General features: G+C 40.0%; 1 protein-coding gene across 2 annotated transcripts in view; it reads left to right on the top strand.

Annotated features, from left to right (window-relative positions):
• The window catches only part of MAP3K5 (mitogen-activated protein kinase kinase kinase 5), a 193,967-nt gene that overhangs the window by 179,414 nt on the left and 1,122 nt on the right, over positions 1–13,431 (top strand). The window contains exons 26-29 of one of the 2 annotated variants that reach the window (XR_012378591.1): positions 4,142–4,385; positions 10,267–10,379; positions 11,116–11,307; positions 12,949–13,025. Coding sequence is in view for 1 of the 2 variants with exons in the window: in XM_025865908.1 (XP_025721693.1) it covers positions 4,142–4,385; positions 10,267–10,379; positions 11,116–11,219; positions 12,949–13,025 (538 nt within the window). In the remaining variant the exon portion in view is untranslated. The remainder of the gene's footprint in view (positions 1–4,141; positions 4,386–10,266; positions 10,380–11,115; positions 11,308–12,948; positions 13,026–13,431) is intronic. The other variant, XM_025865908.1, reaches the window with a different exon arrangement.

Genomic DNA, 13,431 nt, shown 5'->3' with positions numbered 1-13,431 from the left:
CCCGCTCATTACAGCTCCCCCCCTCCAACCCCCAGGTCCCTGGTTTTCTCCCGACACTTGGCTCTCTCCTGACAGTCCATTCTGCCTTCCATTCTTCTCAGGGGGCTCTAGACCATCATTTGAACTTCCTTCTCTCAAATGCCTCTGCCCCTTTCCCCACAAGCAAGGTGTTCCCCTCCTCCAGAATCCTGCTTAGGCTCTTCTGCTTCCATGAATCAATCCATGAGTAAACCACCACTGAATTTAGTTATTGCAAATGTGCTTTATTTACCTCTTAGCATTCTTAATACATGCACATGTGAATTATATATGTAGCTAGGTCTATAACTGAGATCATCTAAGATATTTTTAGCTGCATTAATTTGTGCTTTTAATTTCATGTCATCTTTGTACTTGCTCTTATGACTCTTCTGTATATTCCTTCTAGCTCTCCTTTAGGTTGTTACCTCTTTGAGGACAAAGACCAGATGCTCCATCTCACTTGCATATTTTACAGTGTGTAATTTGATGATGGGAGCCACCACGAAAGAATAATAACAAAGTATTGCATTTGCTTACAATTTTCTACTTTCTTCAAATTATTCGAGAGAATTTTTCAGTCATTTATACATACATAAAATGATAAAGTATACAGCATTAGGGCTATATAAGGGGATATTTAAATATAATAATAAATATCAGAAAGTTTCCCTCCCCAAAAGCGAGATGATAGTCAACAGCACAACAAAACTTTTTAATTGTTTTGAAAAGTTCAGTTTGGATACCAGAAAAGAAATGTAAGAATAATTTTAGAAAATTATACAAGGCCTAACCTTATATTCTAACTTAAGCTAGAGCTGCACAATTATAAAAGGCCTAATCTTATATTCTAACTTAAGCTAGAACTGCACTTCCTTAAATTATTTTTTCTTGGTTTTTTTAAAGATTTATTTATTTATTTTAGAGAGAGAGAGAGTGGGAGTGGGGAGAGGGAGGGCAAAGGAAGAGGAGAGAGAGGATCTCAAGCAGACTCCCGGCTGAGCCCAGAGCCAGATGCACGGCTCCATCTCATGACCCTGAGATCATGACCTGAGCCGAAATCAAGAGTTGGATGCTTAACCGACTGAGCCACCCAGGCGCCCCTAAGTTATTTGAAAAGTAAGATATTTAAAAATTATTTTGTTCCCTTATAAATACAAATAATCCTAGTAATATAACTCTTCCATTCCGTCAACACTTTTTTGAGAGGCTAACATGTCCTAACCCCTGTACTGGGTTCTGGGTTTGTAGAAGGAAAACACCTGATTTTGAGGCCCTCCCGCTGTAGATGAGTTAGGAAATGGATTTTTGGAAAGAGATAATGTAGAAAGCAGAGTAGAGGTGGGGCTTGGTTAACCTTAGAGATAAAGGACAAGGATGTGGAGAAACTAGATCCCTTGTATACCCTTGGTGAGATTATCAAACGGCACAGCCACCATGGAAAATAGCATCATGGCTCCTCAAAAAATTTAAAACTAGAACTGTCATACGATCCAGCAGTTCCTCTTCTGGATATATAGCCAAAGAAAGAATTGAAAGCAGGATATCAAAGAGAGATTTGCACACCCACATTCATAACAGCATTATTTACAATAAACCAAGAGGTGGAACCAATGCAAGTGTCCACTGACGAATGAATGGATAATCAAAATGTGGTCTATTCATGCAATGGACTAGTATTCAGCCTTAAAAAGGAAGGTAACTCTGATACATGCTTCAACGTGGATGAATCTTAAGGAGGTTATGCTAAGTGAAATAATAAGCCAGTCTCAGAAAGACAGATACTGAATGATTCTACTTATATGAGGTATCTAGAGTAGTCCAACTCACAGAAACAGAAAGTAAATGGTGGTTGCCAAGGACAGGGGGTAGGGGGAAATGGGGAGCTGGTGTTTAACCGGTATAGAGTTTCAGTGCTGCAAGATGAAACTTACAAAAAGTTTGCAACTTTAAAACTAGCTCTAGAGAGTGCTTGAGTATAATCTAAATATACTTAACTCTACTGAACTGGATACTTAGAAATGGTGAAAGTGGTAAATATTATGTCATGCATTTTTTACTACAATAAGAAGTAAGAAAAACAAGAGAGATAAAGGAAGTCAGAGCTCCATAAACCCGGCCCCTGAAGAAGGGCACCCTGATTTTTGTTATGAGCAAGAGATGAGGGTTTTTTTTAGATGGTTGAATCTGAAGTGCCTGCCCAGCAAGAATAGCTAGGAGGTATTGGATGTAACAGGATTAGGGCTAGAAATATAGTTTGTCATCCACACATTACAAGTACTTAACCTTGACAGATTTCAATGAGCTTAGCAATGGAGAGTAAGTAGAAATATAAAAAAGTGAAGGATAGAATTCCAGGTTCCAGCTTTTAAGGGGCAGATGGTAGATTAAAAAAAAAAAAAAAAAAAAAAAGATCTGAAGAAAAGCAGCAGCCAGAGATTTAGAAGAAAATACCATACACCGGTCAATAAGGTGAGGAAAGAAAAGTTACCTGGAGGATTTGTTAACTAGTCAGCCTTTGGTTGCCTTGCCCTGGTGGCTAGTGGTGGTGGGATGGGTCTTCTGTCACTCCCCTGGAGCCATCTCCCCATCCAGGGGCTCTTAACCTGTGGGTTCATGGACTCTTTGGACAGGCTTCAGGGAGTCTGTGAGCCCTCAGGATATCGACGCAAAATCTTGTATGAATGTGCTTTTCTTCTACAGAGACTCTCCATGCCTTTCATGATGTGCCATAGCATATGGAGTCAAGATCCAGTATTTCTGCTACCCTGATTTCATTTAGATTATGAGCGTAATTCCTTTTTCTAGTCCATCTTGAGAACATAATCACAATTTATAGTATTGTTTTCCATGGGAAGATATCATCCAAGTTGTGAGGTGACGTGCTGATGAACTCATGCAATGTATTTAAGTTGGAGACTTATAACTTTTACACTTTAAAATTTCAGTGGTTAGTCAACAGGGTAAAGGAGGACTCACACTAAGAATCAATCCAGTAGGGGCGCCTAAGTTGTTCAGTCGTTAAGCGTCTGCCTTCGGCTCAGGTCATGATGCCAGGGTCCTGGGATCAAGCCCCACATCGGGCTCCCTGCTCAGTGGAGGGCCTGCTTCTCCCTCTCCCACTCCCCCTGCTTGTGTTCCCTCTCTCGCTGTCTCTCTCTCTGTCAAATAAATAAATAAAATCTTAACAAAAAAAAAGAATCAATCCAATTGTCAAAACCAGTCTTACTAGAGTGAATATAAGCACATGTTGCATTTTCAGGACCCCCTCCACCCCCTTACACTTTGACCATTATGAGCAAAAAGTATTCTGTGTATTTACTTTTATTTAGATAATCTCACTATATCTCAGTTTCCTCATTTCTAAGTGAGTTAATAGTTGCCAGATATTACATAATATAAAAAATGAATTTTACTTGTATAAACAAATGTTTATATTAACAGGTTTTTACATAATTGCCTTTCTGATTTTAGCATTTTCCCACATCTTTTTTTTTTTTAATTTGTCAGAGAGAGAGAGAGAGCACAAGCGGGGGGGGGGGGAGCAGCAGAGAGAGAAGCAGGCTCTCTGCTGAGCAAGGAGCCTGTTGCAGGACTCGATCCCAGGACCCTGGGATCATGACCTGAGCCAAAGGCAGACACTTAACTGACTGAGCCACCCGCGCATCCCCCCACGTATCTCTTTATTTTATTTTATTTATTTATTTGAGAGAGAGAGTGCGAGAGCGAGCAAGGGGAGAGGCAGAAAGAGAGAAGCAGACTCCCCGCTAAGCAGGGAGCCCGACGTAGGGCTCAATTCCAGGACCCTGGGATCATAACCTGAGCCGAAGGTAGATGTTTAACCAACTGAGCCACCCAGGCACCCTTTCCCACATATCTTCTGTGTGGTGTGGCCATTTTTCTTGTTTGAATTAGGTCATTCTGAGTCAATACATCCTGTGAATTTTGCAGATTCACTGGAAGAAAAACTGTAAATTAACGCCCAGAAATCCATCCCTACATTTGGAAAAGCAGTTTGGAATACATATCTTATTGATAGCAGGGGAGAGGACATTCATGTCAGAAGAAATTACAGCAGTCAGTCATATTTCATTAACACTGTTGTTGGTGTTATGCCTAACAGAACTGAGGCCACATTTCAGCCTCGCATCTGAGAGTGATACCGCTGATCAAGAAGACTTGGATGCAGAAGATGACCATGAGGAACGGCCTTCGAACCAAACTATCCGAAGACCTCATGCTGTCATTGAAGATGCTGTGGCTACCTCAGGGGTGAGCACGCTCAGTTCTACTGTATCCCACGACTCTCAAAATGCTCACCGGTCCCTCAATGTGCAACTTGGAAGGATGAAAATAGAAACTAATAGGTAAGTCCTATTCTGACATGGGTGGGGTTCCTTTCCCTTACTTTTATATAAGTGCATGTGTTTTGGGTCTGTTTTAAAGTTTGGTCCACAGATGGGGCACCTGGATGGCTCAGTCAGTTAAGCATCCAACTCTTGATTTTGGCTCAGGTCATGATCTCAGGGTCGTGAGGTCAAGCCCCACGTTGGGCTCCACACTGAGCATGGAGCCTGCTTAAGATTTTCTCTCTCCCTTTCCCCCACCCCCTCAAAAAAATTAAAGTTTGGTCCAGAGAATACAAAATGATTCCTTTATCCCATTCACATAAACTTGGTTTGATATCTTTCTTTATCAAACAAGAGAGATTTGTCTTAGTCTCTTTAGTCAAAATCATTTTCTGCTCTACCAATTCAAGCCTTGTTCAGCACCATTCTTTGATCTCTGCTTTATCTCCAAATACACTGAGATTTTCAAAGTAGTTGTAACTTCAGAGACTGTCTTGGACACAAACTCAGAGCATCGTGTACCATCCCAGAAGCAGCTGAAAGATAGGAAATCCATGTTCTTGAAAGCCCATGATTTGGAATATCAAGTTCTTTTAGAAGAGGAAGATCTCTGTTCTTGAGAATAAATTTAGTAGTGCTAAAGCTTTGCTTTTCTAAAAAGAACCTTGAAAGGATGATCAGTTGACTACATTTATGATCCTATTTTATTTTGAATATGTGTTGTCATATCTGAACTTTAATTTTTCTTTGAGAATTTGGTGACATAGAATCCACATGATCAGGTTATTAAGTGAAGAGTAAATATTTCCTGTTCTTCACAGAGGTTGGCACAGTTCAAGGTCTGAGTCTATGATTTATAGCTTCCTGTGCTGGCTACAGTTAATATGTGAGCAACTGACTTTACGACTCTGGGTTTATAGTGAAAGCTTTTTTTTTTTTTTTTTTTTTGGAGTGAATCAATAACAGTTGTTCAAATATTTAGTTAAAAATCTTGTTCACCCGGAAGATAAAACATTTTATTTCTTGTCATAAGTTTAAGTTTTTAAAGTTAAGCCTGAATATCGAGCTTAGTATAAGTAGTACAAAGCTCATGTTGTATTGAGAAACATGAATTTTGGTTGCATGATTGAGTAAATCCATACATATTATCTATGGTTTACATAGAGAAATCTTTCTGAATAAGGGGGAAAATGGCTTTCGGACTTCCAGATCCTAATCTTGTCCTTGGAAACCCAGCTCTTACTTGGCATCTCTACTATTTAGTGGAAGACTTTGTGTCTTTCCTCCTCTGAGACTTCTGTGGACATCCTTGGTGTCCCTCATTTCCTCAAGCAATACCCCAGTCATCACACCGCATCCGTTATAGTAGTTGTTAATTTTAGTCCTATTTTTTAGTTTACTCTGTGTCACCCAGTCCTAGATGGAGTTGTTTTTTATACCCCTCTCTGATCTCTGGAGGAGGAATGTTCGCTCGTTGCTGTTTGGGTCCGACCCCCAAACTCCTCCTCCACCCATGGTCAGAATTATACAGGCAATAAAGCTACTTTATTTACCAATGAGCTGGTATATTTGTTTCTCTGGCCTTCAGACCTTCTGTCTATATACCCTGGCTTGTGTCAATAGAACCTGCCTCAGCTGAGCGCAGCCTCCTCCTCCTCTCCTGAGACCGTTCGAGTTTCCCCGGTTTCCCTCCTGTCCCCGCCCTCTGTCTGCGCGCCTGCGCCATCTGCAGGCGGGCAGGGCTGCTCTTCTGAGGGCAGCGGGGGCGGGAGCGCCTGCTTCCCAACTGTCTGTTGAAAGGGCTACGACCTGCCGTATTTCTTTTTTGTGTTGTTGCATTTCTCACCACAGCCCACATTCATGTTTTTTCCCTACCTATTTACCCTTACATCCGTGACCTCTACAAGATTATGAGCCTCCTTTTTCTGTTTCGAGTAATACCTCCCACAGCTCCTCCCTGTCGCCCCCAGAGAAAGGAGACGAGGCACATGATTCACCTCAGCCGTGGTGTAAAAGAAGGGTAGCTGCCTTAGTACTGGCACTAAGCAGCAGAAGTGAGAGACTGATCATGTCTGTATCATTTTCAGTTGAATATTACGTGATATATAGAAGTTCATACGTTACTGGGGTGCCTGGGTGGCTCTGTCGGTTGAGCTTCCCACTCTTGGTTTCAGCTCAGCTCATGATCTCAGGGTCCTGAGATCGTGCTCCACGTCAGGGTCCTCACTCAGTGGGGAGTCGGCTGTAAGATTCTCTCCCTGTGTCCCTCCCCCTGCCATACACACACACACACACACTCTCTCTCTCTCTCTCTCCCTCTCTCTCTCTCTAAAATAAATAAATATGGGACACCTGGGTGGCTCATTCGGTTAAGCATCTGCCTTCAGCTCAGGTCATGATCCCAGAGTCCTGGGATCGAGTCCCACATGGGACTCCCTGCTCAGCGGAGATTCTGCTTCTCCCTGTCTCTCTGCCTGCCATTCCCTCTGCTTGTGCTCACTCTCTCTCTGTCAAATAAATAAATAAAATATTTTTTAAACGTTTTAAAAAATAAATAAGTCCTTTTAAAAAAAGTTCATATATGGCAAAATAAACTTAGAGGAAATGTTAGTATGTTTTTAGGAAGGCTATAGCCCTCATGTTAGAAATCTTAAGCTTATATTTAGATAATCACTGAAGAAGGTAAATCAGGTTTATCCAGCTCTTGATTACTAGATCACCAATAATAATACCAAGCATAGAAAATAACAAGATGGCTTTAGAATGTATGTTTTACTTATATTTCGGGGTATGTTTACATAAAATGTTCTGGAAATAATTCACTTCACACCAGTGGTTGAGACAGTGTTGTAGGACAGTAATGCAGAGCTAGCAAAAATGTAACTAACACAGAGCTGACTGCTTATCTATCATACGATTCCAGAATTACTCATCCCCACCCATCTGAGTTAAAAAATTGACCTCAGGGCAGATGCTTGCCAAATTTTTCTGGAACAGACAGGCAATTGCCTTAATTTTGAAGAACTTCCCTCTTAACTGAAGACAAAGTGAAAATAAAACTGGTGGACTGGGTAAATAAATAACTCTGGGGAGCAGGATTTGAGACAAATGAAGTGACCTGTCAGCACTCTGCTTCCAAAGTTAGGTTCTGGCTTTTTTTTTTTTTTAATAAATATTTACTTATTTATTCATGTATTAATACTCTTTTTAAGTTTTTATTTTCATTCCAGTTGCTAACATACAGTGTTACATTAGTCCCCTTTATTTTATTTTATTTTAATTATTATTTTTTTAGATTTTATTTTGTTATGTTAATCACCATACATTACATCATTAGTTTTTGGTGTAGTGTTCCATGATTCACTGTTTGCATATAACACCCAGTGCTCCATTCAACACGTGCCCTCTTTAATACCCATCACCAGGCTAACCCATCCCCCCACCCCCCTCCCCTCTAGAACCCTCAGTTTGTTTCTCAGAGTCCATAGTCTCTCATGGTTCGGCTCCCCCTCTGATTTCCCCCCCTTCATTTTTCCCTCCCTATTATCTTCTTCTTTTATTTTTTTTTAACATACAATGTATTATTTGTTTCAGAGGTACAGGTCTGTGATTCATCAGTCTTAGACAATTCACCTCGCTCACCGTAGCACATACCCTCCCCAATGTCCATCACCCAGCCACCCCATCCCTCCCACCCCCCACCACTCAGTTTGTTTCCTGCGATTAAGAATTCCTCATATCATTGAGATCATATGATACAGTAGTCTTTCTCTGACTGACTTATTTCGCTTAGCATGACTTTTAAAGATAAAAAGAAAATACGTAGTCTAGATACACATAGGTTAAATTCTAGAAAAAGTCACTGTGTTCTTTAAAAAAATAGTAAGAATACGCCATCAGTATTCCATACATGTAAATCATCAAGGAAGACAAAAATAGTTACTAGGCCAAGAAATTGCCAACTTAAAAATTCATGCTGAGCTTGCTGTCCATTTCCTGGAATATTGTTCTTGCTGGAGTGATAAACATCTCCTTCGATCCTCTGCTTTCCCCTGGCCCTCGGTTCCTGCTGCTCAATCCACCTGATTGTGTGCTACTTACTTTCCTGTCTTTAAACAATCTGTCTTTCTCAAACCACCTTCTCTGGCTGCCTCTAAAGAGTCTTCCTTTTTGTCCTGCCTCTGCGACCCACTCTACCCCAATCCTTTCTCCTAAGGGCCTCACATCTCTGTCCCGTGGGAAAGGAGGAGGAGCCCCTCCCCAGCCCCAGGCCCGAGGCTGTAGCTGGGGAAAGAATCGCCCTCCCCAATGGTCAGGTGCCGTCCTTGGCCTGTCGTTAGCTACAGCTGTCTCACTGAACATTCACAGTCATTCTTTCGGGAAGTTTTACTTTTCCTTTCCACAGAGGAGAAAACTGACGGCCAGAGGCGTTGAGTGATTTGTCAAAGTTAACACAGGAAGTGTGGGGCTGAACCAAGATTCAGGCCCAGGGCTGTCTTTCAGTTGAGCCTGTGCTGCCTTCAGAACACGCCAGATGAAGCGGAAACAAACTTTTGGAATGGAATGTGGTCCTGAGTTAAATCTGTCCATACTGAGAAAATGAAATAAATACAGTTTGCTAAGAACTGTAGGGTATGCAACGATTTATCTTGATGATCTTATGAATAATTATGTACCTTAACTTAAAATTCGGAATCCAAGTCACCCAACGATAGTTTTCTAAAAAATCAGAGCATCAGGGGCGCCTGGGTGGCTCAGTGGGTTAAACGTCTGCCTTCAGCTCAGGTCATGATCCCAGGGCCCTGGGATCGAGCCCAACATTGGCTTCCCTGCTCCGCGGGGAAGCCTGCTTCTCCCCCTCCCACTCCCCCTGCTTGTGTTCCCTCTCTCGCTGTGTGTCTCTCCGTCAAATAAAAATAAAATCTTTAAAAAAAAAAATCAGAGCATCTCCCTTTCTAACTTGGAGTATTTTTTCAGAGAACAGTGTTAGAAATGGTGAGTAGGACACCAGTTGGCTCTTAGTTGCATAGTGAACCTTTCATGAATAAGAACTCTGATATAAAGGATATGTTAGTTTCTCCTTGTTTCTTTGGAGAATGCATCAGATGCCAACTAAGAACAGAATGTACCAGGAGCACAGCTATCCTTTTACCCACTTCACCAGTCCCCTTAGAAGGGAGAGGAATAATAGTAACATCCTCAACAATCCTAGCAACAACCATTACCGTTTACTGAGTACTATAGGGAACCTCACCTATAGTTTATTTCTCAAATTTTCAGTTAAAAAAAAATGACTGCCTTTCTGCTTTGCATTGATTATTATATCATTCATCATCAACTTTCTTTGATGAAGGGTCATACATGTAAAATATAGCTCTGTTAACATATATATTTTATTTTACTTTATTTGCCATTTATGGTCATAAAAAGAAACAATAAAATATCTCTGAAGAGTTTGGCAGACAATTGGGGTGGTGAATTCTTGTCTGGAATACAAGCCTTCTAGAACCTCACTACTCAACATGGGGGTCTGTGGACCGGCAACATGAGTATCACCTGGGGGGTCTCATTAGAAATGCAGAATCGTGGGGCACCTGGCCGGCTCAGTTGGAAGAGCATACGACTCTTGATCTCTGGGTTGTGAGTCCAAGGCCCATGATGGGTATAGAGATTACTAAAAAAAAAAAAAAATATATATATATATATATATATATAAACTTAAAAAAAAAAGCAATGCAGAATCTCAGACCTACCCCCAAAATTACTGGATCAGAATCTGCATTGCAATAAAATCCCAGGGATGTCTGTTCCTTAGAGCTTGAAAAAGTCCAGATCTAGAAGGTCACTCTGGCTGCTCGAGCTCTATTATCCTGTCAACCAATATAATTTTCTTTTACAGATTACTGGAAGAATTAGTTCGGAAAGAGAAAGAATTACAAGCACTCCTTCATCAAGCTATTGAAGAAAAAGACCAAGAAATTAAACACCTGAAGCTTAAGTCCCAACCAATAGGTGAATAGTAGAAAATTTTAAAGTGATACTGTTAAACCAGGCTGCCATAAAAAGGGGAGAAAGCCAACGGGCACTTTTATTTCATGGCTTAATTGGCATCTGTCACTTGTGCGACGACTACAAGCAGAAATTGCTTTTAAGAAATATCCAATTCTTAATTGCAGTAAACTATAATTTTGATATAACTTCATTTCAATTAAGATGATTCATGGCCATCTTTTCCTGAGATTATTTGAGATAAATAGGGCTCTAACACTTTTTTGGTTGTTATTTTTCTTAATGTTCAAATGAGATTACTAGAATAAAACACTATTTTTGGTCATTTTTGCATTTGTATTCTGTATACTCTGGGTTTTTTCCCCCATATTATTGCAAATAGTGAAACGAGATTATTATATGATTATATAGTTTTCGGCTAATTATGCTCATGTTTGTCACATGAAAAACCCACAGTACAATTTTGGTGAAACAAGTTTATTCTAAGAAACTATAGAATTGATATGAGAGTATGAGGTGGGAATATCATTACATTATTGCTTCTGCCTCTCCATTTGTTAGTAGTGTTCGAGAGTTTTGTTTATATTACCATTTATACTGCCAATCTCGACTGTTTCTCTTATTTTCTGATAGAGCAAAATCTTCTACAGTATTAATAAATGTCTTTTGACTGGGGAGGTCTAGGTGGCCTCTGTAAGGAAAAGCTAAGACTGTCCCTCCCTTCCCAATTCTGTCCTAGGATTGCCCCTATGCCCCCGGGGTTCTCCTGGCACAAATACTGAAGAGTCTGAACTTACTGAGTGGCTGAGAGAAAAGGGAGCTGATGAAGACACTATAAGTCGGGTAAAGAAAACTATCCGTGGGACAAGCTTTTCTTTCACTCCATAATGTTGCGTGCCTACTGTGTGCGAGGCACAGGGCATACACACTGGTGAGCCCCCCCGTGGGTTACAGACTAGGGTCAGCAGATGGTCATCAAATAATTCCACAGATAAAGCGTAATGATACCCTGATAAACTCTATGAAGGGAAGGTCATCAGCTGTTAGGAGACAGAGAGAGGAAGATGTTAGGGAAGGTTCTCGTCGAAGGTGGTGAATGAGCTGAAATCTAAAGGCATACGTAGGAATAAACCAAGCCATCTGTATGTATATTTGGGGAGGGGAGTGAGGAGGGAAAAATCATGCAGGGATCGGGGTGCTGTATGTGCAAAAACAATGAGGCGGGCAAAAGCTCTGTGGTCCAGGACCCTTAAGGAGTTTTTATATTTTTGAACTGAAAATAAGGAAGAGTGGAAAAATCAAGACAAAACTAAAATTGTAAAGTTTCTGATTCTCTCTTTTGTTTAACATTTTAGTTCTCTCATATTATTAGACTCTACTGGGCAGTGGCCATTTATTGATATTGAATAAAATGGATCTAGTCTGTCAACTTGTGTCAGGAACACTTTCTATATCTATAATAACCTAATTCCCCTCTGCTCCTTGCAGACTCTGGTAATCAGCAGAAGTAGCACTTATGTTTGAAGATCACATACATGTATACACACATACACACAAAAAAAGATTATATTTTTTATTATTTTATAGAAAGGGCCCCCAATACAATATTAAACTAACTTTAGTTTTGTGTTTAACTTTTTTAAATAACTAAGAATACAGATTTTTTTTTCTCTTTACTTGATAATTCATCAGGCTACTAAATAATGTTTAGGGTTTCCTTAGAAATATGAATTGAACAAGTCACTGCTACATAAATTGAAGCAGCTCCTGCTTATGGAGAATGATGCCTCCATTCAAGTTCTCTGAAATATTTATTCCTCAAACTAAGACTCAAGTCACAATCAAGGAGTAGTAATTGATGATCCACTAAATCACTGACTTTTTTTTATTTAAAATTAAAGCTTCAGTTTAAATTTAGGACTGATTTTATAGTAATTATTTTTTAAAAGTACCTTTTATTAGCTATGAAAAGTAAATCCAGAAATTAAGTGTAAACAGTACCTTTCCAGGAATACTTTTTATCCACTTGAGAAAAATAAAGCTACACAGCAACAAGCCTCTCAAATATAAACGCTATGGGGAGGGGATGAGGTAAGGTGAGGCGCAGTAAGGAGGGCACCTGGTGTAATGAGCATCAGGTGTTATATGCAACGGATGAATCACTGAACTCTACGTCTGAAACTAATGATACGTTACATGTTAACTAATTGAATTTAAATAAAATAAGTAAGAAAATATATAAATGTAATGAACAGCAGATGTAATTACAAATGAGTTTTATCTGTTCCTTAGAAGGCCTTTCAGAAATTGTGTTGCTTGTAATCTTTATGCATTTGGAAGTCATATGGATGTATTTCTTTGTAATTATTTTGTAACAGGAGGGACTTTTTCCTATTAATTCCAGAAGATTATGTTTTTGTTTGTTTTTTTCCAGAAGATTATGTTTCTAGTAGACTTCCTTTTAGATTCATTTTTAAATTATTGCCAACATGTATATTATGGATAGAGATTACTATTTATTAAAGGTGTATAAAACATCTTATTTTTGTGCATAATTTTACTTTCTCCACAGTTTTTGGCTGAGGATTATTCACTAGAGGATGTTCTCTACTATGTTACACGTGATGATTTAAAATGCCTCAGACTAAGGTACCACTTTTCTTTCTCCTGCTTTTTCATGATGGAAAGAGCGCTGGGCTGAGAAGTCTGGGTCCCTGCCCTGGCCGGGCCGCTTACCAGATCTAACCGTCTCAGAAGTCCTGGGCCCCGTTCTCTGGCTCGCATTTGCTTTGAGTAAACTGAGTTTGTTGCACCAGGCTATTACGGGGCACTTTTAAAACCACATTTCTATATTAGTAAATGCAAATCAACTCAAAGAATTTCTTGATAATAGAGTAGACTGAGGCCATGCAGTTATTTTAAAGCTGCCTTAAACAGATGCTCTCATTTAGTTCATGATTGTGCCATAATTATTAGAAATAGGGGCGCCTGGGTGGCTCAGTTGGTTAGGCGACTGCCTTCGGCTCAGGTCATGATCCTGGAGTCCCGGGATCGA

This window comes from Callorhinus ursinus, unplaced genomic scaffold (genome assembly GCF_003265705.2).
Source record: "Callorhinus ursinus isolate GAN/ISIS: 27379988/994484 unplaced genomic scaffold, GSC_fseal_2.0 scaffold6, whole genome shotgun sequence".
In the NCBI taxonomy this organism is placed as follows: Eukaryota; Metazoa; Chordata; class Mammalia; order Carnivora; family Otariidae; genus Callorhinus; species Callorhinus ursinus.
The sequence above is the reverse complement of the archived record's forward strand: the minus strand, read 5'-3'. Positions and strand labels throughout refer to the sequence as shown.